We start from the raw sequence: 26308 nt of genomic DNA on the forward strand, positions 1-26308 counted from the left end.
GCCTTCTCTATGGGCCTCCAGGTTAAAAGTCAATTCATGCTATTTTATTTTTTTTCACATTTTATTTTTGACAAGTCATTCCCCCCCCCCGGAAGGTACTGGGAAGACTCTCCTGGCCAGGGCGGTTGCAAGTCAGCTGGACTGTAACTTCCTCAAGGTGAGTGTCTGTGTAGAAGTGGTTATGTGAAGTTGCCTCGCTTGAACGGAAGTTCAAGCTAGTGAGCTGATGTTACCTCGCAGGTAGTGTCGAGCTCTATCGTTGACAAATACATCGGTGAGAGCGCCAGGCTCATCAGAGAGATGTTCAACTACGCCCGGGACCATCAGCCTTGCATCATCTTCATGGATGAGATTGATGCCATCGGTGAGAGACATTGATTCTCTGTTAAAATGATTTCTTTCTGTATTTTGGCCCCTATTGCTTTGATTTGGGTGTCGTTTTAAAAACAAGTGATTCTTAACCGTTGAGTCGGGAGCGCCATCTAGTGGGCTGCAAAGTAATTTCAGTTTTGTAACTGTGGGCCGCAACGGCAGGAGGCAGCTTTCAATTAAGGCGTTGTACAGATGTAGCAGGGTATTTTAACTCAACTCAACTTTATTATAAAGCACTTTAAGAACGTACATAAACACAGATATGGGTTGGGCAGTAAAGAATAAGGTAACAAAACAAGAAACAAAGCAAACATTTTGAAACGCGTATAAATTTCTTTTTAAAGCAGCTATATGTAAGATTTAAAATTTCAAATCTCTACTGCCACCTGTGGCCGAAAACAAACTGCACGCTCGTACACGCTGCGCGCACTCGTACGTGCACGACCTCAATACTGAAGACTGGGCTCTTCACATCCAATTAAATTATGTTTTCAGAGGTAAGAAGTTTTATAATGTTATACAAAGCTGGCCACTTCACGGAATGAGACTCTCGATCCCCACTAAACAATTGATGTCCACGGGACGTGCAGATCATATTGCATTAGTCGGTCGAAGTCCAGTCCTGTGTTGTACTCCAAAACGATGTGCAAATTACGTCAATTAATTGGACCTCATTCCGATGTTAATATGCAGTTACATATTGTAGTCACCCCGCTCGACGGACGTCAACCTGATTCTAGTCATTATTAGTGTATGTCGCCCCCAGGCTAGCGTCATTGTGCATGAGCCGAAAGGTGGGCTGTCATTTATGGAAATTGACGATTGTGAAAAACATATAGACCCATTCACTACTTAGTGTGATATGGCCGTGAATGTTATCGCCATTCAGTAGTACCGTTCACATTCCGTTAGCATAATGTAGCTACAATAGGCTCTTTTCACGCAGGAAAATAAGGCAACATTTAGCCTGATTGAAACGCAGTGGAATGGAACGTCTGTTCTTCATAAAGTCATTCTGTTCTATTACATTCAACTTTGCCGCACCTTTCACGCTAAATGTTGCCGTCCACCTCACTTTCACCCCAATAGTTACAACCGAGAAGTGATCGATCTTGAGGTTACTGCTATTTGAAAACAACACATTTTCTTCTAAATGTCAAGATACTCGCTTCTTACCTTTTGGAGTAGAAAGAAAGCCAGCTGTGAATCACTTTTCTAATCCAAGTCCGATCTCAACGCTCTCCACCGCTGAAATGTCAAACCAATGTTCACTCTCGTTCTCGGCACCGGTCACTATCAAGTTTAGTTTTTGTTTTTTTTTCCGTGGCACTTGACATTGTTTTAATTTTTTTTTAAGCAGCCTTCCGCGGATAACAGCGGGTGTCTGGGGCAGCGAAAATCTGTACTAGTTCCGTCTTCGCGCGACAGGAAACAACTGACGATGATGCGAACGACGTCACATCCTGCAGACAGAAGGCGGGAAATTCGAAGGATTCGGACCGGACGCTTCCTAAATAATATTGGCCAGAGGCTTGTAGGAGTACCCATTGTGAACAGCTAAGATGTAGATCTACTAATTAGAATATGTTTCAGTCATAAATGGTCAAATAAAAAGGCTGTTGTTAAGATATTTTTTGGGGAAATCCTACATTGAGTAGCTTTAAAACAAGTAAATACATTTTACATCAGTAAATTAATAAATAGGCGAGTGAATAAAGAAATAAATGCATAAATAAGTAGACTAAACTAGACTCAATTCATACACGCCACAAAACATAGTCAATACAAGTCTCATGGTGCACTAAAAGCCAAAGAAAACAGATGTGTTTTAAGACGTGTTTTAAACGACGCTAGGGGGATTGTCTAATATTCAGTGGAAGGTCGTTCCAAAGGGAGGGACGGCAACAGCAAAGGCTCGATCTCCTCTAAGCCTCCGCTTAGGCCTCGGTACCTCCAATTGAGTCTGGTCTGCTGACCTGAGGCACCGGGCAGCTGTGTAGGGGTGCAAGAGCTCGGCGAGATAAGGTGGGGCAAGACTGTTGAGAGATTTGAAAACAAATAGAAGAATCTTAAAGTGTACTCTAAATTTCACGGGCAGCCAGTGAAGAGAGGCCAGGATAGGGGTTATGTGTTTCCTCTTACGGGCACCAGTAAGGAGACGAGCATTTTTAAAACCAAATATACCTCCCCTTCCCCGTGTTGAAAAAAAATGTCCACACTGCCTCTAACCTTACCATCAAGCTGTATTTTCGCAGTATTTGTTCACAAATACTATGAGAAACCATCTTGTACTGCTCCTGCTGAGCCGTTCGCAATCTACCTTTTTTTTTTTTTTTAGTTCGGATCATTCAGCCATTGTTTGTGACGAAACCAGGAATATTTGTATGACTTGGCCACACATTATAAATGCTTATTTAACCAAAATGTGACTGTGACTCTCTTCACGTCACGCATGCAAATCAATATACAGTACAAGTGATTTCAAAATATGTAGTATTTTATAAACCTAGAAAACCAGAATAAACTTGACGTCAGAACATCTAACATGAAACAAGCCTGTTGCCAAGTCCAGTTATTCTTACATATAAAAATATCAAACCAAGCCAGCACATGAAAAAAAAATAACTAACATGGTTAAAGTACCACTGATTGTCACACCCATCTATAAATGGTGTGAAATTCATTCTCCGCATTTGACCCATCTACTGAGGGAGTGGTGAGCAACAGCAGGGTCGTGCTCGGGGATCATTTGTTGATCTAACTTCCCAATTCCAACCCAGAATGCTGAGTGTCAAGCAGAGAGACAAATGGCTTCCATTTTTTTATAGTCTTTAGGGGATTGAACCCACAACCTCCCAGTCTCAGGGCGGACACTCTACTACTAGGCCCACTGAGCTGGTCAAGCCACTAAATTTGTATTGTGTACGTTGGTTGCATTTGATACCTTGAGTTCCTCCATTAATGCGAGAAATAACCAAGACACTGCAATATTTACAGTATAATTGCATCCCAAGTAACAGGATAGCAGCTGTTTGGAAACCAGGCACTTCAAAATCACTTCTGTCAAATTCGTATTCTAGATTGCCAACTGAATAGACTGTTGTAAAATGCATTATTGTATTCTGTCAGCCCAGTTTGAACTGTTGCACGTTGTTCCCTCTAGGTGGTCGGCGTTTCTCTGAGGGAACATCTGCTGACAGAGAGATCCAGAGGACTTTGATGGAGGTAAATGTCGTGTCTCAACTTTTAATTACATGAGCTGCAATGCAGTGTTGTGCTAATGCTATAGACATTTAATGCTGACTTTTTTTTTTTTTAAATAAAATTTTACAACTTCCAGTTACAGAAGGGGTGTGATAAATGGTGAATTTCAGGATAGTTCCCTTACTTCATGCATCTCAAGTTCTCAAAATAATGACTGTAGATGCAATTTCAAACCTTCTCCTGTTCCAAACCCCTTGTCAGCTACAGTATTATCGAAAATACGACTGGAGAATGCACAGATACTGTATTGTTGGTAATAGGGATGCTCCGATCCGCTTTTGTCATTATCGATACCTTGGGTTCATTATCTACCGATACAATACCGATCCATACTAAATTGTCTTTGCACGTATGTTTTTTCTTCCAAAATATTCAATGTATTTAAAAAAAAATATATATAAATGCTTTTACAGGTTCTCTAATATTTTGTAAATGTTGTTTTGTTCAACAAATATTCTGAATGTCATACGCATGCTTTACTTTAGTGATAGACCAATGTTTTTCCAAGACCGATACCGATTATTAGTAGTCAAGCCGATAACCGATATTTCAAGCCGATATTCATTTGCAGTAAAAGAGAAAATATTAGTACAAAATTAAAAGAAAAAGTTTTATATATATATATATATATGAAGAATTAACAGATTTGTTTAAAAATTATAACAAAAATTTAATTAAAAACTAAACATTTAAATAGTTCCCTTGTTTACCGGTACTACTCTAAATAAAGTTTCCGAAAATGTCAACATAATTTCCTTTTTTTTTTTTTTTTTTTTTAAATAATAAAAAGTGTAGGGAGTTCAGTATTTTTTTTATAAAGTGGAAATTTAAATAGATTGATAAATGAAAAGTTCCCCGTATCGCACTGCGAGACAAATGCATGTGAATGTAGCTAATTTGGGGTTTTCGTAAAAGTTCGTAAAAGGTTTCAAACAATCTAAATATGTTTGAAATGTGTTGGACAAGTAAAAAATGTCTGTAAACATCTCACAAATTCTGATGAAAACCCTAAACTTGCTATGTTCGCAAGCATTCACCGCCCAAAGAGATACCAGCTTTATCGGCCTTCAGATTTGCCAAAAGGCCGATGGTGATATTTGTCAAAATGCCAAATATCGGCACCGATAATCGCCCCTGCCGATAATCGTGTCTATCCTTATCCTTGTAGTTATGTTTATTGCTCAAACACAACCTGAGCTACCTTAAAAGTAAACAGTCGCTGTCAAACTAAAATTAATAGTGTGATTAATCTGCGTAAATACATGATTAATGGAACATTTTTTTGCGATAGTTAACGTTTTAACTTTGACAGACCTATTAACTGAACAAGTAAACAACAATTAGAACAAGATTTTGAGGTAGCTGACGCTGCGGGAATGCACACCATTGTATCGTTACCATGACAAATTAGACACTGTATCGATACTTTTGACAACTCTAGTCATGACAGTCATCAATCTGATTTTGTGCGGTTTGTGTTTGCCAGCTGCTGAACCAGATGGACGGATTTGACACTCTGCACCGAGTCAAGATGATCATGGCAACCAACAGACCCGACACTCTGGACCCCGCCCTGCTGCGACCCGGCCGACTTGACCGCAAAATCCGTAAGATATCAATGAAATTGTATTTTTTTTGTGTTCAGCCAAATGTAAGCACTAACCTACTCTACAGACATCGAGCTGCCCAATGAACAGGCTCGTCTGGACATCCTCAAAATCCACTCCAGTCCCATCACCAAGCATGGAGAAATAGGTCAGCAACACATCCCTTTTCTAATGTTTGTGTTTATACTGGGGATGTAACGATAACGGTAATATTGTGATATCGCAATATTAAAATTACCACAATATATGGTCATCGTCGTCATGATATTAAAAGTAGCACATCTGTTTAAAAAGTCGCATTGATTTCCATTTGTGCAGTTCTAGCACCCTCTGGTGGCTATTTATTTAGTGCAGTTTAATTTTCACAAGGCATGTTTTGGCCCTTCTTGTTTAAAATTCACGCTAATGGTCAGATGAAGGGGAACGTATTATGCTTCTGAACCAAGTCGATAAGTGTCAATGTGGGCTTGCTTTAGCAAGTAAGTGCCTAAATATATATGATTATATTTAGATAGTTTTTATATATAATATTTTTATATTTTTCATGGGTACAAAATGTAATGTAATGTACAAAAGTGCAATATTTTTGTATGCACCCTTTTTTTTTTCTTTTTTTTTTTTACAATACTATGACCTTTTTATGTATTGCCAACCTCCCCACTAATCGTGATAATTATCTCATTGTGACCTTCATATTGTGATATCGTATCGTGATGATTGGATATCGTTATATCCCTAGTTTATACAAACATCAGTAGATGGAAGCAAATCTATCGCTGTTGTTGATGATGCCCTTGTGTTCAGATTTTGAAGCCATTGTGAAGCTGTCGGACGGTTTCAACGGAGCGGATTTGAGAAATGTTTGCACAGAAGCAGGTCAGACATATTCAGTATAATGAGCTTTGTCTGCTTTTGTTCTTCTCTATAAACATAACCTTTATCCATGTGGACTTCACGTGTGCAGGTTTGTTCGCCATCCGCTCCGACAGAGAGTACGTAACCCAAGAGGACTTCATGAAAGCTGTGCGAAAAGTGGCCGATTCAAAGAAGCTGGAGTCCAAACTGGACTACAAGCCTGTATAGAGCTCAAGTTTTTTGTTATGACAAATTCATGTTGTATACGTATGGCCCGAAGAAAAATGTGTTCATGTTTGTGGGAGCAGCATTTGGATAAAAGTATATTGTCATCGACCAAAGTGACTTTTACTCTTTTAGTGGCCCCTGTCTGAAAGATGGTCACTTCTGGTGTCCTTGCAACACTTGTATAAAACAAAAAAACTTCATAAATGGCAATAAACTGTTCTGTTCTCTTATTTTTATTTTCATTACATTTTATATCCGTGGCATATTTATTGAAACAGCTTTCAGTGCATAGTATGGAGGTATTTTTTTTTTTAAGTTTCAACTACAGTAGACCCATTTTAATGGGATAGGTTAACTTGTGAATCTGAATGATATACTTTTTTTTTTTTTTTTTAAGGGATTTTCAATAACACTTTTTTCCAGACTGATACCAGTATGAGTACTCGACTGTTGAGTAGTCACTGTTAACAAAGTACCTATACCAATAGAGATATCTTTGAAGACTGAGATATCACAATACTGTATCTTTTTTTTTTTTTTTTTTTTTTAAATTGCATGTAATTATTGGCAATTTTCTGTTTTTCTTCTTCGTTGTTCCTGATCATAAAACAGCCACAACAGAGCACCGATACTGGTATTGGCTGCAGTTGCGAGTATCGATAGTTAAATAAGACCTGGTATTGGTATCGGTACTCACCTATCCCTAATATTTTTAATCACGAATGGCAATTTGATCAATCAACCAGCAACCATTGCCCTCAAAATGAATTTTTTAATTCTGTCAAATATTTGACTGTAGTTAATGTTCTGGTATTGTAAAATGAACATGCAAATTACTGTTGATGCATTCATTACAATGAGTTTTTCTGTATATTCACACAGGGAAGCTGGAGCCTTTCTCAGCTAAAAGCAACCGTTCATGTTAACATACTGTTGGATATTAAGGAAACCACGTAAACGCCACACAGCTGCGTATTAACTACCCAAATACTTAGATCAGGGGTGTCCAAACTTTTTTATTTGAGGCCACATACAGAAAATCAGTGCGCAATATTTAAAAAATACACCATGGGAGCAACGTCATCTGAAGGTGCTCTATTGGCTGCTGCTAGATGACATCACTTCTGTGTGAAATACTTTCAAACGTCATTATTCCAGTTTATATCAAAATAAATCTAATCATCCTCAAAGGCTCATGCATTAAATTAATTACCAAAGACTAAAAAGAAGGACGTTTGCTATAAGTATTGTTAGTTTTGTAAACATAAAATGTAGTTTCAGTTAGTTTTCGTTTTTAAAAAAGCATTTTCGTTTTTATTTTATTTCGGTAACAATATTGTTCTTTGAATTTTAGTTTTTTAATTAATTTTAGTTAACTAAAATAACCTTTAATGGCACCAGTTTTTCCATACCCTCCCTTCTTACTTTGACCATCTCCAAACATTTTTGTTTTATTTTATTTGAACTGAGTCAAATACCATTTTTAGCATATGTTGCGGGCCACTGAAAAATGGTCGGTGGGCCGCAAATGGCCCCCGGGCCGTAGTTTGCATTGACTTAGATTCTTCATAAATGTGAAAACAGTCACAAAACATCAAAAATGAAAACCTTTCACAGTGGGGAAAGTACAGTTTAACTCAATTATAAATTCATTTAAATGTTGCTAAAAATTTCACAGATCCCTTCAGCGTTGAAAGAAATTTGAGAAGGGAAGGGCAAATAAATACAGCAATTAAATTAAAAATCAAACAGACTGTACATCATCATGTTATTCATAGAAAAGGTAAACCTAAAATGTATAAAATTCCAATTATTATTATAGTGACACAGAATCCGTTGGAGTATACTTTGCAGTGGCAGTTGGCCAACTGATATTTGCATGTAGTTCATTGTTCATATGCAGCTGGCCCAAGAGTGAGGGCGAAGGACTCCTGGATGAAAGCTCTACATATGGGGCAGTGTTTGAAGTGAGAAACGCAACTGTCGCACACACATGCGTGCCTGCAGGGCAGCAACACTCTGTTGATGGCTGCATTCTGACACACGACACAGTCTCTGCCCTGCCCCTCTGACCAGCCTTTATCATCTTCCTCCTCCTCCTCATCGTCATCCTCAACCACTGATGCCACCTTTCCAGCCTCCTCTTCCTCACGCTCAGGCTCATTGGGTCGCGTCATCGGATCGGTACCAGGATGACCAGATTCCCCACTACTGCTGGCCGACATGAAGAGTGCCTGCAAGTAGGGTTGGAAGATATTGAATGAATGAAGTTAATCTTAACTCTTTTACTGCCAAACGTTATCCAAAAACACAACCCCTAGAGTGCCAGCCGATTTCGAGCATTTTCACTCATCTTTCAATTCAAACAGAATATTGGGCACTATGACTACGTAAACATGGTGGATATGAAGGACTGGATTCCATTTTCTCATTAGGAAAAAAAAAAAAGTATGATTCTACCTTATTCCATTCTTAAGTAATCACCATTTGAAAATAGGTAATTTGAGTGACACCAAGCTATAATGGAAAAAAAAAAGCTTTTCGTGAAATGATACATTTTCTGCACAACAGTGACTTTGACACTAATATTTTTTATTTAGTGACGCTCTGTGAATTAGGTTTAATGTGACAAGCGCTTTCTTCATTCGCAATATCTTTGAAAACGTATCTCGTAAGATCCGCCATGTTTTCATACAATTTGATTCATGGGAGACTATTGAAAAGTGATGCAATGCTGCCATCTGCTGGCCATAGTTAGTGGGTGTTTTTTTTTTTCTCTCCAACATATTAATGAAACCCGAGCTGCACAAGACGTTACAGTGCCCATTGGGGGCGGTGGGGGGCGGTGGGGGGCGATGGGTGGCGGGGTGAACACAGTTGACGTCAATTTACGCTATTGGCAGAACTCGTTGGGATTCCCGTTAACGTTAATGACCGTTCTTGGCAGGAAAAGAGTTAAAAAGTACGAAAGTGTGATCAACTCAGCTCATCTTTGAAAACATACTTTCAACTCATACATGTTCCCTTGTGAAGTGAGAAGGTACTGGAAGAGGATCCTTGCAGACAGGTTATATTTATCATCTGGTACGTGAATTACAGTGACACTGGCCACCTGAAAGAAGACAGCATGATGTGTTCTTATTGTTTTGACATCTTATGATAACCCCATACAGCTGGTGATAGTTGAAGAACTCACAATGTTGTATGTGTCTCGGGCTTCTTTTTCCGCCAAGGTCAACACAGCCACGAGAGGATAGCGTTGTCGTGGCAACGGGCCAAAATCTGAGAGTCCCTGATCAGCTGGAATACAAATGTGGCGTTCCTGTCTGTCTTCACTGCTGATACTAAGAGAATCGTGTCAAAGAACCAAACAATCAGGGCTTCAACAGAAACTATTCACAAAAAGGTTTGACAAAGACAAATATATGAATATTTTCCTGTATTGGCATTGTCATTTTCTATCACAACTTGATCAATGTGAGAACATATTTCTGCTGTATTATAAATCCTAATAAAAAATGTATTCGTTTTGTCAGATGGCACATTCATCCTTTTCTAGCTAAGTTAACCTTACCACAAAGTGATTTTTTTTCCCAATACAGTAATCCATCCATCCATTATCTTGACCGCTTATTCCTCACAAGGGTTGCGGGGGGTGCTGGCGCCTATCTCAGCTGGCTCTGGGCAGTAGGCGGGGGACACCCTGGACTGGTTGCCAGCCAATCGCAGGGCACACAGAGACGAACAACCATCCACACTCACAAGCACACCTAGGGACGATTCGGAGCGCCAATTAACCTGCCATTCATGTCTTTGGATGTGGGAGGAGACCGGAGTACCCGGAGAAGACCCACACGGGCACGGGGAGAACATGCAAACTCCACCCAGGAAGGCTGGAGCCTGGACTCGAACCGGAGTCCTCCAATACAGTAAAATAAAATGAAATTAATTTACAACGTCCTACTTCTGTACTATGGAAGCCCAAAAGTGTCAAAATTCAAGAAATAAGGCCCTTTTTAAATAACTTTTGATAAATAACAGACAATTATGTAATATGGCCATTAAATTTTAAAATGAAAATAAAATAAAATTGTAAATTTCCCAGAGGAAGCCATCCCAAAGGGATCAATAAAGTCAAGTCTAAGTCCAAGTACTATTATGAAAAGTGTTCATACTCTACTTTAATATTAGGGATGGGCGAGTACCGATACCAGCCTTTTTTCAAGTACTCGACTACTCGTGATGCAGACGAGTACAAGCGACCGATGGCAGAGGGGGAAGACGTTAAGTGAGTCCTCCTTGCCTGTAACTGGCGCTAGCTTGCAGCAGTTTTTCACCAAAACTTCACCGGTTTGGAAATACTTCAAAATTGTGAATCTTAAACTAAAAGAGCATTTTTGTGTTTGAGTGTTAAGACTATTGAAGAGTGACTGTGCTGTTTTGTTTTGTTTTGACAAAATTAAAGGAAATATATTTGTTTAAAAATATCTTTTAGTGATTTTTTTTATTTGTCAAAATGTACTACTGGTATCGGCAGTTAGTATCGGTATGGGTGAGTACTAAGGGTCTGAGTATCAGTATCGTCTGAAAAAAAGTGGTATTGAACATCCCTATTTAATATGTAACAAATATTTTATTTTGATTAAATATTTCATTATGATTATTTTAACAGCGTTATACTTTAAAAAAAAATAATGACATTTAATTTATTTTTCAAGGTTTTATAAGATAATAAAACTTTTTTTTTTTTTTTTTTTTTTTTTACAAAGTCAGTTTTTATTTCACAATGTCCTTTTCCACAATGGTCTTCTACTACATAATGGCATTAATCAAAATAAAATATTTGTTACATATTAAAGAATAGTATAACACTTTTCATAATAATACCTCATTTTAAAAATTAATGGCCATATTACATAGTTGTCTGTTATTTATCTAAAGGATAGTTATTTCAAAATGAACTTTTTTATTTATTGAATTTTGACACGTGCTTGTGAGTGTGGATGGTTGTTCGTCTCTGTGTGCCCTGCGATTGGCTGGTAACCAGTCCAGGGTGTCCCCCGCCTACTGCCCAGAGCCAGCTGAGATAGGCGCCAGCACCCCCCGCAACCCTTGTGAGGAATAAGCGGTCAAGAAAATGGATGGATGGAATTTTGACACTTTTGGGCTTCCATACTGTACCGCGTCATTCTGTATAACTCAGGAATATGGGGTGTCTCTAGGGAGCCAACGTGTACTTATATTGTATGATGCACACAAATAGCTGCACCTCTACTAGGATTAATTACAATTAAACTGAATGTGAGTAATTTGGTGAGCATAGGAAAAGATGCTGCCACAATGCCAATTGCTCTCACTTATGCATACACAATTTTTGTAGTTCAAGATTTCATTTAAAATGTCAATCCTGACAGAAACAATAGCAGACTCAAAGTACACTGCATTTTAATAAGGATACAAGAAGCTTTGGCAGTGATGAGAGAAGCGGCGCAGGGCCTCCTGGAAATGCTGCGGGGTGCTGAACCTGGAGCCACCCTGGTGGGCCAGCAATGCTCGCTGCAGGACACTGACCTCACAACCCCAGAAACAGCTCAAGACACAGGGCTCCAAACAACATGGCTTCAACCACACACCATCTGTAGGATGGAAACAGTTTTATTGTGACCTGGAATGCAAAAACATACTGGCCAGGCTATCCGTTCTGTCTCCCTCTGGTGGTCATTGTTGTTTTCATGTTTCTCGGACAAATTGTGCCTAAATATGGAGGTTCAGCTGTATTTTTAATGGCTATGTACTGCACTTACCTGTAACAGAGGCGGATCCTGAACCCATTTCGAGGGAAAAAGGATTAGTCACCTGAACCATTTGCTTTTCTGTCGTTGGAAGGATGGAATCCGTGTCATCAGAGCTATGCAAGATCACTGGGACATCAAAACCAACCCTGCAAGACATAGCATAATCATATGAAGTGACTGGTTATCTTGCATTAACCTGGATTAATTTTTTTAAACTATCAGATTTTTTTCTTGTTTATGAACATGCTATGAAACATAAATTAGATTCATAGTTCATTTTAATTTCTTGTTCGGAAAAATAATAGTCCTTTTCTTAATATCTACTGCAAGTGATATGAGAATTTAATGGGGTTAGTCAATAGCTAAATATAGTTCACTAGTTCTTTTTTTTTTTTTTTTTTTTTTTACATTAAAACACCAAAACACATTTCTTTGTGGGGTAATAAACAAGTTAAATGTAATTTATAATTAATTTAATTATCTAATTAATTTATTAAAGTAGTATAAAACTATTTGTTTCAATCAGATGTCAAAGAGATTTACATGTAAATAAGCAAATAAGCGATTATCAAATTATCGACAACTATTGGTAGAATCAATCGTTTGAAGACCTTGTTTAACTAAATATGATCTAAATCCTGTAATGAAAGGGTCTTAACAGGGGCTACACAGATTTCTGATGGTGCTTTCTATTCTGAGTCTGAAAGATTGATTGATTACACGATTGATTGTTCGATCGATCGATCGAACATTTAGTTCCGGTTCCACCTAGGTTTACATACGCTACATCCCCTTTGACGTGGATCGAGAAGCTATAAACATAATTAAGAGAAATAAGATCCACCCATACGTTACATTATGTCATATGTTGCTTATAAATATCGACCATTGCTCTGTTTACAGTTTAAATAACACGGCGAAACGTCACTTACCAGCCGAGAACCATGGCGACAGTAACAACAAAGCACAAAGAAACCACGCTAATATAGAAGAGTGGCGAGTACTCATACAATGTGATTATGAAGCCTCCTGCCATTTCCTATTAATTACACGTTACAAGAAACTAATTCCCGAAAACAAATAAGAGGAACGTCTTACGACTGCCATGACAGGGGTAAACTATGGTATGGTGGCCCTGAAGGTGCAAAAGGAATGTCTTAAAAAAAACAAAAAAAACAAAACAAAACCAAAACCTAACCCACATAATTGTATACACAAACCTATATTGCCACACATTTGATTCTGAAAAAACATTATCAAAATAAATTAACAATTAAAAAGCCATGTAATACTATAAAGGAACTAAAGTCGCATTTGCTACGGCACATTTAACAAAATCTGAATTCAAAATAAAACATACTGAAAAAAAAAAAGAAACTCTTTACTTCCCTGAAATATGGACATAACAAAAATCAATCACAAAATGAAATATGTTTTTATTGGCGTTTTGTCGACATCATTTATGTATTATGATCAGTTTTGTTTTAGCCTCATGAAAGGTCATTTGTTTAAAAGACTTTATTTTGATGGGTGTAATCGGAACTTCTCTTGTCATTTTCTTGGCAACCACACTGCTGAGATTGCCTTCGAAACGAGCGTCGTTTATTGTAACAGAAGTAACGGTGATGTACGAAGATAAATAGAAGAATGTGTAGCCTTGCAACATTTTTTTAATGAAATTTTAGGTTCGGTGTGTTGGAATCTTATGCTATAATGTGAGCGAATATTGTCGTGGTCAGGACAGACGGGCGTACAGATGTGGAGCTGGGGAGAAAGAAACCTTTATGCTGTGATTATAGAGGCACGCGTTGTGTTGTATTTATGTTGAACAATCTGAATTAACACCATGAGCAATATGAAGGACAAAGCGACTATCCGCCAGCAGAGCTCGGATAATAACTCGGTGAGCAGTAGTGAATGGGACATGGCAAATGATGTCTTCGTGTCCGGCTACGACGAAAACCCGATGGGAGTGGAAACCCGCACCGGCGAGAGTGACCCAGTAGAACCCGGTTTGGACACACACATTCCGCTATTACCTCAGGGCGGCATAATGCTGGGCCTGTCTGAAGAAGAATACTCGAGCCCATCGTATCTGGACATCGACCCGAACTACACCGAAAGTGACGGCAACGTGACAACCAAGAAACGCATACGTTCCAACAGCTCGAGGCACAGGGGTGAGTTCGTCACGGAGCTGGGCCCGGAGGAGGTCAGGTGGTTTTACAAAGAGGACAAGCGGACGTGGAAGCCTTTCGTTGGACACGACTCGTTAAAAATCGAGACAGCCTACGGAAGGTTTAGCGAGCAGAACCCCGACAAGGTCAAACGCCACTGTGAACCCGTCGATACCGAGGGCAAAGATGCAGCCACGTCCGGCGAGGTCCAGCCAGCGGAGAGCGTGGCTGTGGATGAGTGCAGTGCTCGAATCGAACCGGTGGTCCGCCAACGGCCCACGGGGTCCGAGGAGATGAGGGACACGGACGACAACAGCGTGAACATGGAGGCAGTGTGTGTGAGAGGAGGCCTCTATGAGGTGGACATCAGAGAGAAGGAATGCTACCCTGTTTACTGGAACCGTAAGAACGCAATGTTTTTGTCTCATTATAAGCCGTCCAAATTTACCCGATAAAATATGGGATTCAGAAGTATTGGTAATTACAATCCCCACAGAAAATACATGGAAATGATTAGGGATGCTCAATTAAATATCATTCCCCTCGCCCAGACTGGTATCAGTCTGAGTATGAGTAGTCTTGGTATTCCGATACCAAGTAGCCAATACCATAAGCACATTTGATACATTAAATTACTATTATTAAGCCAATAACAGATCATTTTCAAGATCTTTTGTTCAGATCATACAAGAGGCACAACAGTCACTCTGTAGTGTGTAATAGAGAATTTATATCCAAAATAAGACAAATAACTAACTGACTTTAGAATTCTATTGTAAGTGCAAAATAAAACTGATGACACCCCAACTTTTAGGCTAACTTTTAAATACACTAGTTCCTTGATGGTGTTGTCACATTATTTTTTGTCTCCTCGACAAAAATGCCACATGGTACTCTTGTACCAATAAGTCTGGGAGAAGCGCTACATGTACATCGATAAGAAGGATGTGATAATACATTTACTCTTATAAGGTATATCTGACTACTGCTCAAACATTCGTCTGCATCATGTTGTCACAACTATGAACAATGAAATGAAAGCAACGCCCATCAGGAAAAAAAACTGCCACGAAATGAAACTAACTCACGATTAGGGCTGGGGGAAATAAACGGTATATTCGATATAAGATATAAATGTTGCCAAAGGTAGAGATTTTGACTGTACCGTCATACCGCAGTAGCGCATGTTGATGACGTCATCGCATCTGCGTCCCGGCTTTGCGCACGGCTCGCGCTCAGCATAGCAATGGCTTTTAATCGACTTTGAATTATGATATGAGATTTGCACACTAAATGTTATCCAAAGTCAATGTATTCTTTCATTGTTTTTTTTTTTTTTTATCTATTTAGGTTATATAAAGACTTATGTAGACCAGTAAGCAAATTATTTATATAAAAACAAACAAACACTTAATTCTATACCGTGTTAAATACCGTTACCGTGAAGGGATGCATTTTATACCGCGACAGGAATTTTGGGGCATATCGCCCAGCGCAACTCACGATGCACAATACTGAGTTAATATGGGACAGACAACAGATGGATGAACATTGCGTAGGACTAGGGTGGCCATTTCCGTAAGGTCAAAAAGGAGGACACATTTAAAAAAAAAATAAAAAATACATCAGACTTGCGGTTTTGTATTTTTATGAACAACAAAGTTTTGCATGGTTTATAGATCATATTTCTGTAACTACGTTGTAAAAAATATGACTAAAAACTAAATTTTTGGGATGGCTCCCTCTAGGAAATTTACAACTCCAGCAGCAATAAGAACAGATAATAAAATAAAAAAGAATTCAATCAGTCAATAAATAAGGTTATTACACCAGAGATTGAATTAATAATAATAATAATAATAATAATAATAGTAAAAATAAAATAAAAATTCAATCAATCAATAAATAAGGTTATTACACCAGAGATCGAATTAATAATAATAAAAAAATAAAAATAAATATTCAATAAATAAATAAGGTTATTACACCAGAGATTGAATTACTACTACTACCACTACTACTAATAATAATAATGATAAAATTAAAAATAAGAAGGGGCACCTGCTGCTCGCCTCTTGCTGTTATGCTTCACTGTCCCCGCGTGACGTTCTATGGCTGCTTTGCCCTGACCACGTCCACACCACACCGGCAAAGTGTGCAGAATCCATAAAACGACTCTCGACTGCTTTTGGCCAGGAAATTGTGCTCTTTCGTCCATTCTATATTAAAATTACTCTGGAGTTTTGGCATTTTTTGCTAGCACTGCCTTTTTTTTCTATTTTGCTTGCTAGCGTGGCTGTCAAAGAAGATGGCGAGGAAATGATGTAGTCAGATAGCCACACGTGGAGCTTTGTTTACATTTATTGTCCCATAAACTCAACCGCGGCACGTTTTCTTTACAAAGGAGGACAAACCAGCATCCTGCTTAAGGTTGCAGGACACATCACTGAAAATTAGGACGGTCCTGCCAAAATCAGGACGCCTGGCCACTCTTGCTAGGACATTACTTTGTTTAATTCTCTGTCACTTCCTTTCTTCTTTAATTGGGTACATTCTGTCACGTTACAGTCTGTGGAGTCAAGTGCCTCGAGAGACATCAGCTTCCTTCACACACTATTTTTTTTTAAAATGAATATTAAATATGTCTATTATTTGAGATTGTTGGCCCCCGGCTTCTTTTGGAATCTATTATCAGGACAAATCCACTCCGTCTTAACACACATCAGACTTAGGATATTCTTATTTTATACAGTCTTATAAGACACAAGACAAGAAGTTGAATGTGGATGCTGAGAATTGCAGTGGAAACGATATTATTTTTGCTAGTAAAAATTAGGGACGTAACGATATTATCACAATATTGTTGACACGGCGAGGTAAGGTAGGACTCAGACGCAGGAGTAAGGTAGGCCACCAAGGCAACAGGTTTATTTCCGGCCAACAGCTGTCTCCTCTCAAACTGAGAGGAGAACGGGGAAGCAAAAAAGTGGAGAACCAAAAGCGCTCCACTAGGGAGGAAAAAACAGGCAAAAGGTACTGGGGACAACAAAAGGCGCTCCGCTGGGGAGGAAAAAGGGCACAAGGCAAAAGGGGTAACGAAAGGCGCTCCACTGGGGAGGAAAAGGCTCAAATACAAGGCAACATGAACGAGGACATGAGGACTGTGGGACGCTTCCATGCACTGACTGTGACACTTCGGCAACGGAGGGGAGAATGCAGGTGGCTTTTATTGACTGGCAGGTGGTGATAATCATGGGCGGGGACCGGTAATGAGGGAGCGGCAGGAAGGGCAAGTGACCTGGGGTGAGAGGAGAGTTAGGATTTCAAAGTAATACAGGAAACAGGGACACAAAAATAAAAGCATGAACCGCCACGCCGGTGGCGGCGTGACAGTACCCCCCCCCTCAACGGCCGGCTCTTGACGGCCCAGGAATGTCAGGGTGCTCTGCGTAAAAGTCATCAATTAACGAGGGATCAACGATGAACCGGGAGGGAACCCATTGCCTTTCCTCCGGGCCGTATCCCTCCCAGTCTACTAGATACTGTCTTCCGCGGCCCCGATTACGAACATCTAAAAGTTTTCTGACCTTGTAATCGGGGCCGCCTTCAATCATCTCTGGGGTGGGGGGTCGGGTTCGGAGGGCACAAGCGGGCTTTCGTGGACGGGTTTGACTTGGCTGACATGGAATGTTGGATGAACTCTGAGGGATCTTGGCAGGCGGAGTTGAACGGCGGCAGGAGCTATGGACTTGGTTACTGGGAAAGGCCCCACAAATCGCGGGGCCAGCTTTGGACATGGTACCTTGAGTCGGAGGTGTTTGGCCGACAGCCACACCCGTTGGCCTGGGCGGTATTCGGGTGCCGGTCTCCTCTTCCGGTCGGCAGCCCTCTTCACCCGGTCTCCCTGGCGTTGAAGCGCCGTCCGGGCCGCCGACCAGACTTTGTGGCACCGACGGATCATGGCCTGGACCGAGGAGACCGTTGCCTCCTCTTCTCGTTCAGCGAAGAATGGTGGATCGTAGCCGTGGACGCATTTAAACGGGGTGAGACCTGTGGCAGATGTGGGCAATGAGTTGTGTGCGAGCTCGACCCATACCAGATACTTGCTTCAGGTGGTAGGGTTCTGGGAGACAAGGCATCGGAGACCGGTTTCGAGCTGTTGGTTCAATCGTTCTGCCTGTCCATTGGCCTCAGGGTGGTATCCAGAAGTTAGGTTGGCTTTGGCTCCTAGGGCTTTGCAGAACTGAGTCCAGAATCGGGAGACGAACTGTGGTCCACGGTCGGAAACGATGTGTAAGGGAAAACCATAAAACCTGAATATGTGGTGGATCATGATGTCGGCGGTAGCTTTGGCGGATGGGAGCTTGGACAGTGGAATGAAGTGAACCATCTTGGAGAATCTGTCGACAACTGTGAGAATTGTGGTTTTACCATGGGATGAGAGTAGTCCGGTTACGAAGTCCAAGGAGATTTCTGCCCATGGTCTGGATGGGATTGGCAGTGGTTGAAGGAGGCCTATCCGGGACTGATTTGAGGTCTTGTTGCGGGCACAAGTTGGACAGGCAGCGACGTACTCTTTTATGGTGGTTTCCATTGCCGGCCACCAGAATCTCCTGGCAACAGCATACATGGTCCTGCGGACTCCAGGATGACAAAACAGCTGTGATGTGTGAGCCCAGTGTATTACCTGGGACCTTAGCTCCTCAGGCACGAAGAGTCGACGTGGTGGGAAAGACGTGGGGGGAGTGACGTTGCGCAGTGCCTCCTTGACATCGTCCTCAATTTGCCATCTCATGGCCCCAACAATGCAGTCCCGGGGCAGGATGGTCTCAGGCTCGGCTTCCAATGGCTCGGACTCGTGGACTCTTGACAACGCATCCGCCTTGACGTTTTTGCTGCCTGGTCTGTAAGTCAGAGAGAATACGAAGCGGTTAAAAAAAAAAAAAGGACCATCGGGCCTGTCGAGGGTTGAGTCTTTTGGCCTGGCATAAGTATTCCAAATTTCGGTGATCGGTCCAGATCACAAAAGGAAGTTCGGCGCCTTCCAACCAGTGTCTCCATTCTTCAAGAGCCACTTTTACCGCGAGAAGCTCCCGATCTCCGACTGAGTAATTGCGTTCAGCTTTGGATAATTTACGTGAGAGGAAGGCGCAGGGATGTGTCTTGCCGTCCTCTTGACAACGCTGAGATAGTACTGCCCCAATTCCAATACTGGAGGCGTCTACCTCCACCACGAACTGGCGTTTGGGGTCAGGGACTCTGAGGATTGGGGCATTGGTGAAGCGTGCTTTTAAGTCTCTGAATGCCTTTTCGGCTTCCGGGTTCCACATGAAACGCACTTGTGGGGAGGTCAAGGCGTGTAGGGGAGCGGCAATGGTGCTAAAGTTTCTGATGAATCTACGGTAGAAGTTGGCGAATTCGAGGAACTGTTGAACCTTTTTCCGAGAGTCCGGCGTGGGCCACTCTCGTACGGCGCTGACCTTGTCCGAGTCCATCTCCACCTTCCCGGGTGAAACGACAAACCCCAGGAAGGAGATGGTGTTAACGTGGAACAGGCTCTTCTCAGCTTTCACGTACAGATGATGATCCAGTAGGCGTTGCAGGACTCGGTTTACGTGGTCTCGATGGCTCATTAGGTCATTTCTTCCTACTCCCTTGAACATATACATCGATATTTATTGGATGTTTCTTTTATTTTTTACTTTTAACTTTCTTTATTTGTTTATATAATTATATATGTATATATGCATATGTTCAATAAACTTCAAGGTCAGGAGAGTAAATCAGAATGTCGTCCAAGTAAACGTACACAAAGTGATCAATGAAGTCCTTGAGTACTTCATTTGTCATGGCCTGGAAGACGGCTGGAGCGTTCGTGAGGCCGAAAGGCATGACCAGGTACTCATAATGTCCCCGGGGAGTCTTGAAGCCAGTCTTCCATTCATCTCCCTCGCGGATCCGAATGAGGTGATAGGCGTTTCGGAGATCGAGCTTCGTGAAGACCTTAGCTTGTTGCAGCTGGTCGAACACCGAGGACATCAAAGGCAGTGGGTACCGGTTTTTAATCATGATGTCATTCAAAGGGCTGTAGTCAATGCAAGGGCGTAGGGATCCATCCTTTTTGCTCACAAAGAAAAACCCTGCGCCAGCAGGTGAGGAAGACGGTCGGATGAGGCCGGCTTTCAAGGAATCGTCAATGTAATTGTTCATGGCTTGGCGTTCGGGTCCTGAGACCGAGTACAGTCTCCCCTTGGGAATGGTCGAACCGGGAATCAAATCGATCGGGCAGTCATACGGTCGGTGTGGAGGAAGAGTCATGGCCTTGGTTTTGCTGAAGACCTCCCGCAGGTGGTGGTAGCAGGAGGGAACAGTGTGCAGGTTCGGGTACTCTTCTTGAGCCGGTGGGACGAGAGTCACCTGGTGAACCTGGGCTGTGGAGTTTCGGGGTGCGGGTTGTTCCAACCCGTGAGAGATGCAGTCCTTTCCCCACTCCAGAATGACTCCAGTGTTCCAGTCGATTCTGGGACTATGTAGACGCAGCCAAGGGTGTCCCAGAACCAAAGTGGGCGAAGCAGCGTGGAAAACATGGAAACGAAGAGTCTCGAGGTGCTGTCCGATTTGTACTTCCAGAGGTTCAGTGATGTGGGTGATCTTGAAAAGTTCCTTGCCGTTCAAAGCTCGAGCCTGGATTGTTGAAAGAAGTGGCTCGGTGGAGACTCGTAGTTGCCTTACGAGCTCCCAGTCCATGAGACTCTCGTCGGAGCCGGAGTCAATGAGGGCTGACAAATCTGTGGTGACATGGTGGTGGATTATCCGAATTTGCGTGAGCCTGTGGTTCTTGGCGGGTGACCTTGTCCGAGTCCATCTCCACCTTCCCGGGTGAAACGACAAACCCCAGGAAGGAGATGGTGTTAACGTGGAACAGGCTCTTCTCAGCTTTCACGTACAGATGATGATCCAGTAGGCGTTGCAGGACTCGGTTTACGTGGTCTCGATGGCTCATTAGGTCATTTCTTCCTACTCCCTTGAACATATACATCGATATTTATTGGATGTTTCTTTTATTTTTTACTTTTAACTTTCTTTATTTGTTTATATAATTATATATGTATATATGCATATGTTCAATAAACTTCAAGGTCAGGAGAGTAAATCAGAATGTCGTCCAAGTAAACGTACACAAAGTGATCAATGAAGTCCTTGAGTACTTCATTTGTCATGGCCTGGAAGACGGCTGGAGCGTTCGTGAGGCCGAAAGGCATGACCAGGTACTCATAATGTCCCCGGGGAGTCTTGAAGCCAGTCTTCCATTCATCTCCCTCGCGGATCCGAATGAGGTGATAGGCGTTTCGGAGATCGAGCTTCGTGAAGACCTTAGCTTGTTGCAGCTGGTCGAACACCGAGGACATCAAAGGCAGTGGGTACCGGTTTTTAATCATGATGTCATTCAAAGGGCTGTAGTCAATGCAAGGGCGTAGGGATCCATCCTTTTTGCTCACAAAGAAAAACCCTGCGCCAGCAGGTGAGGAAGACGGTCGGATGAGGCCGGCTTTCAAGGAATCGTCAATGTAATTGTTCATGGCTTGGCGTTCGGGTCCTGAGACCGAGTACAGTCTCCCCTTGGGAATGGTCGAACCGGGAATCAAATCGATCGGGCAGTCATACGGTCGGTGTGGAGGAAGAGTCATGGCCTTGGTTTTGCTGAAGACCTCCCGCAGGTGGTGGTAGCAGGAGGGAACAGTGTGCAGGTTCGGGTACTCTTCTTGAGCCGGTGGGACGAGAGTCACCTGGTGAACCTGGGCTGTGGAGTTTCGGGGTGCGGGTTGTTCCAACCCGTGAGAGATGCAGTCCTTTCCCCACTCCAGAATGACTCCAGTGTTCCAGTCGATTCTGGGACTATGTAGACGCAGCCAAGGGTGTCCCAGAACCAAAGTGGGCGAAGCAGCGTGGAAAACATGGAAACGAAGAGTCTCGAGGTGCTGTCCGATTTGTACTTCCAGAGGTTCAGTGATGTGGGTGATCTTGAAAAGTTCCTTGCCGTTCAAAGCTCGAGCCTGGATTGTTGAAAGAAGTGGCTCGGTGGAGACTCGTAGTTGCCTTACGAGCTCCCAGTCCATGAGACTCTCGTCGGAGCCGGAGTCAATGAGGGCTGACAAATCTGTGGTGACATGGTGGTGGATTATCCGAATTTGCGTGAGCCTGTGGTTCTTGGCGGGTCGGGGTGACGGAGAACTGACCGGTGAGCCGCCCTTCGTGGTGCAGGCTCCCACCAGGTGGCCAAGACCACCACAATAGTAGCATCGGCCCTCTCGGCGGCGGCGCTGTCGCTCCTCGGGCGTAAGCCGAGCCCTTCCAAGTTGCATGGGTTCTCTGGCGAGGCCCACCTCTCCTGGTTCAGGTCGGGAAGGAAGGATGGGTTGCGGCCTTCCGGCCTCCGGTGGCCGTGACCAGGGGGTAGGTTCCTCCCTCCTTCGGAGTCCGCCGATCTTAGCCAGTTCCTGGCGACGATGATCGGTGCGGATGGCGAGGGAAATCAAAGCGTCCAAGTCCGTGGGGAGTTCTACGGGGATCAGAAGTTCTTGAATGGCAGGTGAGAGTCCTTTCAAGAAATGATCGTGAAGCGCTATGGCGTTCCAGCCACTGTTCGTTGCCAACGTTCGAAAGCGAATTGCGTAATCGCTGAAAGGTTCTTTGCCTTGTTGGAGCCGGCTCAACGCTCGTGCCTTCTCTCGGTCATTGTTCTCGGGGTCGAAGACTTGACGCAAAGCGACTTGAAAGTCCTGTACGCTTTGACAGACCGAGGAACCCCTGGCCCATTCTGCGGTTGCCCAGGTTTTGGCCCGTCCCGTCAGGTGCGACACCATGAAGGCCACTCGGGACCGGGCTGTGGGAAATGCCTGTGGTAAATGTTCAAAATGAATGTCGCATTCCGTGAGGAAAGTCTGACAGCGCCCGGGTTCACCGGAGTATCGTTCTGGGGAGGCCAGTCTTAATCCTACCCCGGTGAATGGCGTGGTCGGGACGGAGAACTCAGGATGAGGAAGTTGCCCGGTGGGAGCTGGCGCTCTACGCCGTGAGAGGCTAACCAGCTTGTGGACCTGGCTGGACAATTCCCCAATCTGCGACAGCATGGCTTGCTGGATCCGGTCCTGGTTGTCAAGCCGGGCCTCCTGGCTCTGCAGTGCAGCCTCGACCTTACCTGCTGGGCCCATGCTGGCCGAAGTGTACTGACACGGCGAGGTAAGGTAGGACTCAGACGCAGGAGTAAGGTAGGCCACCAAGGCAACAGGTTTATTTCCGGCCAACAGCTGTCTCCTCTCAAACTGAGAGGAGAACGGGGAAGCAAAAAAGTGGAGAACCAAAAGCGCTCCACTAGGGAGGAAAAAACAGGCAAAAGGTACTGGGGACAACAAAAGGCGCTCCGCTGGGGAGGAAAAAGGGCACAAGGCAAAAGGGGTAACGAAAGGCGCTCCACTGGGGAGGAAAAGGCTCAAAAACAAGGCAAAAATACAAGGCACCATGAACGAGGACATGAGGACTGTGGGACGCTTCCATGCACTGACTGTGACACTTCGGCAACGGAGGGGAGAATGCAGGTGGCTTTTATTGACTGGCTTGATTGGTGGCAGGTGGTGATAATCATGGGCGGGGACCGGTAATGAGGGAGCGGCAGGAAGGGCAAGTGACCTGGGGTGAGAGGAGAGTTAGGATTTCAAAGTAATACAGGAAACAGGGACATAAAAATAAAAGCATGAACCGCCACGCCGGTGGCGGCGTGACAATTGTGGGGAGGTTGGCGATATTTAAAAAAGATCATAATATTATAAAAAAAAAGAGGTCATACTAAAAAAAGCACAATATTGTACTTTTAACAGCAATGCATATAAACCATCTACAATCTCTAATAACAATATTGAGGCACTTACTTGCTAATGCAAGCACACATTGATCGCTTCACAAGCAAATTACGTTCCCCTTTGATAATTAGCATAGATTTTAAACATAGAAGACCAAAACATCCCTAATGAAAATTAAATTGCACTAATAAACTAGCCACCAGAGGGTGCTAGAACTGCACAAATGGAAATCAACCTGACTTTTTTAACAAACGTGTTCCTTTTAAATATTGTGAACATGACGGCGAGGATATTGTGGCAGTTTTAATATCACAATATCACGATATTGCCCTTATCGTTATATCCCTAGTAAAAATAGAAGGGACTGCGAATGGCGTTGGGTGATGACATCAGAAGGATCAGTAAGGGTGTTTTTTGTGTTTCCCCAGAGCAAGATCGCATTCCTGTGATGAGAGGCCAGTGGTTCATAGATGGAACCTGGCTTCCTTTGGAGGAGGACGAGAGTGACATGATTGAGCAAGAACACCTTGCCCGTTTCCGGGGTCAACAAATGAGGGACACCTATGAAATGGAGGCAGTGACCACCACGGTAGACAGCAAAGATGGTAAGAAAGGAAACATGTATATGTGTAGAATAAAATACAGTATAGCTGTTTCACAAGAAAAGTTTTTTTTTTTCCTAGAGGTAACATTACATACAAACACATGCACACATAAAATAACTATTAGGGAATAGTTTAAATTGAACTGGCTATTAAATTCCTGTGTCACTTTCTGTCAGCTATTCACAGTTTGAAGCTGAGCCGCAGCCATGTTGACTGGCACAGTGTGGATTTGGTGTACCTTTACAGTGACGCTACCACATCCAAGATTGCACGAACCGTGACGCAGAAACTGGGCTTTTCTAAAGGTACATGTTCTGTTCTGTTCATAGATGACTACAAAATGGATTTTTCATGCACTCTTTGTACACCCTTGGATGAAAATACGATTACATAGTATAGGGGAAGTCAAACCAGAATTTTTCTTGACAATAAAATGTTCAGTGCAGCCCCACTAGTCTAAACTCTCTATTCTGATAAATATTGCATTCGTGGAATATGAATAAAGCATCAAAATTCACCCATTTTTGTCCATCTCAGGGCCCGCCCATTTAGCCAACTTGATGTTGACTGTTGAATTCCCCTTTAAAGGGATACTTCACTTATTATAGCAATAAAAAGTTAATATTTTGTATATAATTAATTTGATACTTTCATTATTTTTCATGTACCATATTTTCCGCACTATAAGGCGAACCTAAAAGCCTTCAATTTTTTCAAAAGCTGACCCTGCGCCTTATAATCCAGTGCGCCTTATATATGGATCAATATTGAGCCGCAACAGGTCTCGCTGTCAAGACGCTATCGGTGACCCTGCACAATCGGCATGCACAGAAGATCCCGCCATCTTGGATCACTCGCTAGTACTAATACTTTACCTCAGAGAAAATAATAAAACAGCTGTTTATTCATTTTAGGAGTGAATGTAATCTATTAATAAAGTTTGACTGACCTATCTGACTGTTTTGTTGACATTCCCTTTAGCGCAGCACCATCTAATGGATGCATAACGTAACCCCAGCCTCTACTGTAGCACCTTATATATGGGAAAAGTTTTAAAATATGTCATTCATTGAAGGTGCGCCTTATAATGCGGTGCACCTTATAGTGCGGAAAATACGGTACAAGTAGTACATTTAAAAACACATTTGCAACTTGCTGCCGACTGAAAATGACATCACAAGGGCTCAGGTAACCAATCACAGCTCAGCTGTGAATGTCACATGACCAAACCTAGAAAACAGGTGAGCTGTGATTGGTTACCTATAGGGGTGTTAAAAAAAATCGATTCGGCGATATATCGCGATACTACATCGTGCGATTCTCGAATCGATTCAATAATAGGCAAAATCGATTTTTTTTTTTTTTTTTTTTTTTTTTTTTTTTTTTTTTAGGATTCACACCTTAAGCATGGAAGAATGTTATATGAACGGAACATTAAGCCTTAATATTTTATTTTAATGCTGTTTAAACATGAAACAGATTACAACCTCTATAAGACTGAAATTTCAGATAAATAAATAATACATTTTCATATAAATCTTACACTCT

General features: G+C 42.3%; 3 protein-coding genes across 4 annotated transcripts in view; 2 read left to right on the forward strand and 1 right to left on the reverse strand.

Annotated features, from left to right (window-relative positions):
- Window positions 1-6556, forward strand: part of psmc6 (proteasome 26S subunit, ATPase 6) — a 10932-nt gene extending 4376 nt beyond the window's left edge. The window contains exons 7-14 of the mRNA XM_077510006.1: window positions 1-21; window positions 96-157; window positions 241-364; window positions 3536-3597; window positions 5123-5243; window positions 5311-5391; window positions 6048-6119; window positions 6208-6556. The exon at window positions 1-21 is cut by the window's left edge and continues 67 nt beyond it. Coding sequence (XP_077366132.1) covers window positions 1-21; window positions 96-157; window positions 241-364; window positions 3536-3597; window positions 5123-5243; window positions 5311-5391; window positions 6048-6119; window positions 6208-6326 — 662 coding nt within the window. The 3' untranslated portion in view covers window positions 6327-6556. The remainder of the gene's footprint in view (window positions 22-95; window positions 158-240; window positions 365-3535; window positions 3598-5122; window positions 5244-5310; window positions 5392-6047; window positions 6120-6207) is intronic.
- A 766-nt stretch (window positions 6557-7322) lies between these two features.
- Window positions 7323-14602, reverse strand: cgrrf1 (cell growth regulator with ring finger domain 1). 2 transcript variants are annotated; one of them, XM_077510008.1, is made up of 6 exons: window positions 14161-14602; window positions 12131-12267; window positions 11785-11962; window positions 9523-9670; window positions 9331-9438; window positions 7323-8560 (listed from the first exon to the last, which is right to left on the reverse strand). In XM_077510008.1, exons 2-6 carry the CDS (start codon window positions 12189-12191, stop codon window positions 8213-8215), a joined length of 843 nt encoding a protein of 280 aa, XP_077366134.1. In that variant the 5' UTR covers window positions 12192-12267; window positions 14161-14602; the 3' UTR covers window positions 7323-8212. The 2 variants fall into 2 exon arrangements, with proteins under 2 accessions (XP_077366134.1, XP_077366133.1); XM_077510007.1 differs by lacking the exon at window positions 14161-14602 and adding an exon at window positions 13054-13572.
- The window catches only part of ddhd1b (DDHD domain containing 1b), a 72724-nt gene continuing 60083 nt past the window's right edge, over window positions 13668-26308 (forward strand). Inside the window, exons 1-3 of the mRNA XM_077510005.1 lie at window positions 13668-14700; window positions 24584-24760; window positions 24937-25065. Coding sequence (XP_077366131.1) covers window positions 13968-14700; window positions 24584-24760; window positions 24937-25065 — 1039 coding nt within the window. The 5' untranslated portion in view covers window positions 13668-13967. The remainder of the gene's footprint in view (window positions 14701-24583; window positions 24761-24936; window positions 25066-26308) is intronic.

Source organism: Festucalex cinctus, chromosome 21, assembly GCF_051991245.1.
Source record: "Festucalex cinctus isolate MCC-2025b chromosome 21, RoL_Fcin_1.0, whole genome shotgun sequence".
Lineage (NCBI taxonomy): Eukaryota > Metazoa > Chordata > Actinopteri > Syngnathiformes > Syngnathidae > Festucalex > Festucalex cinctus.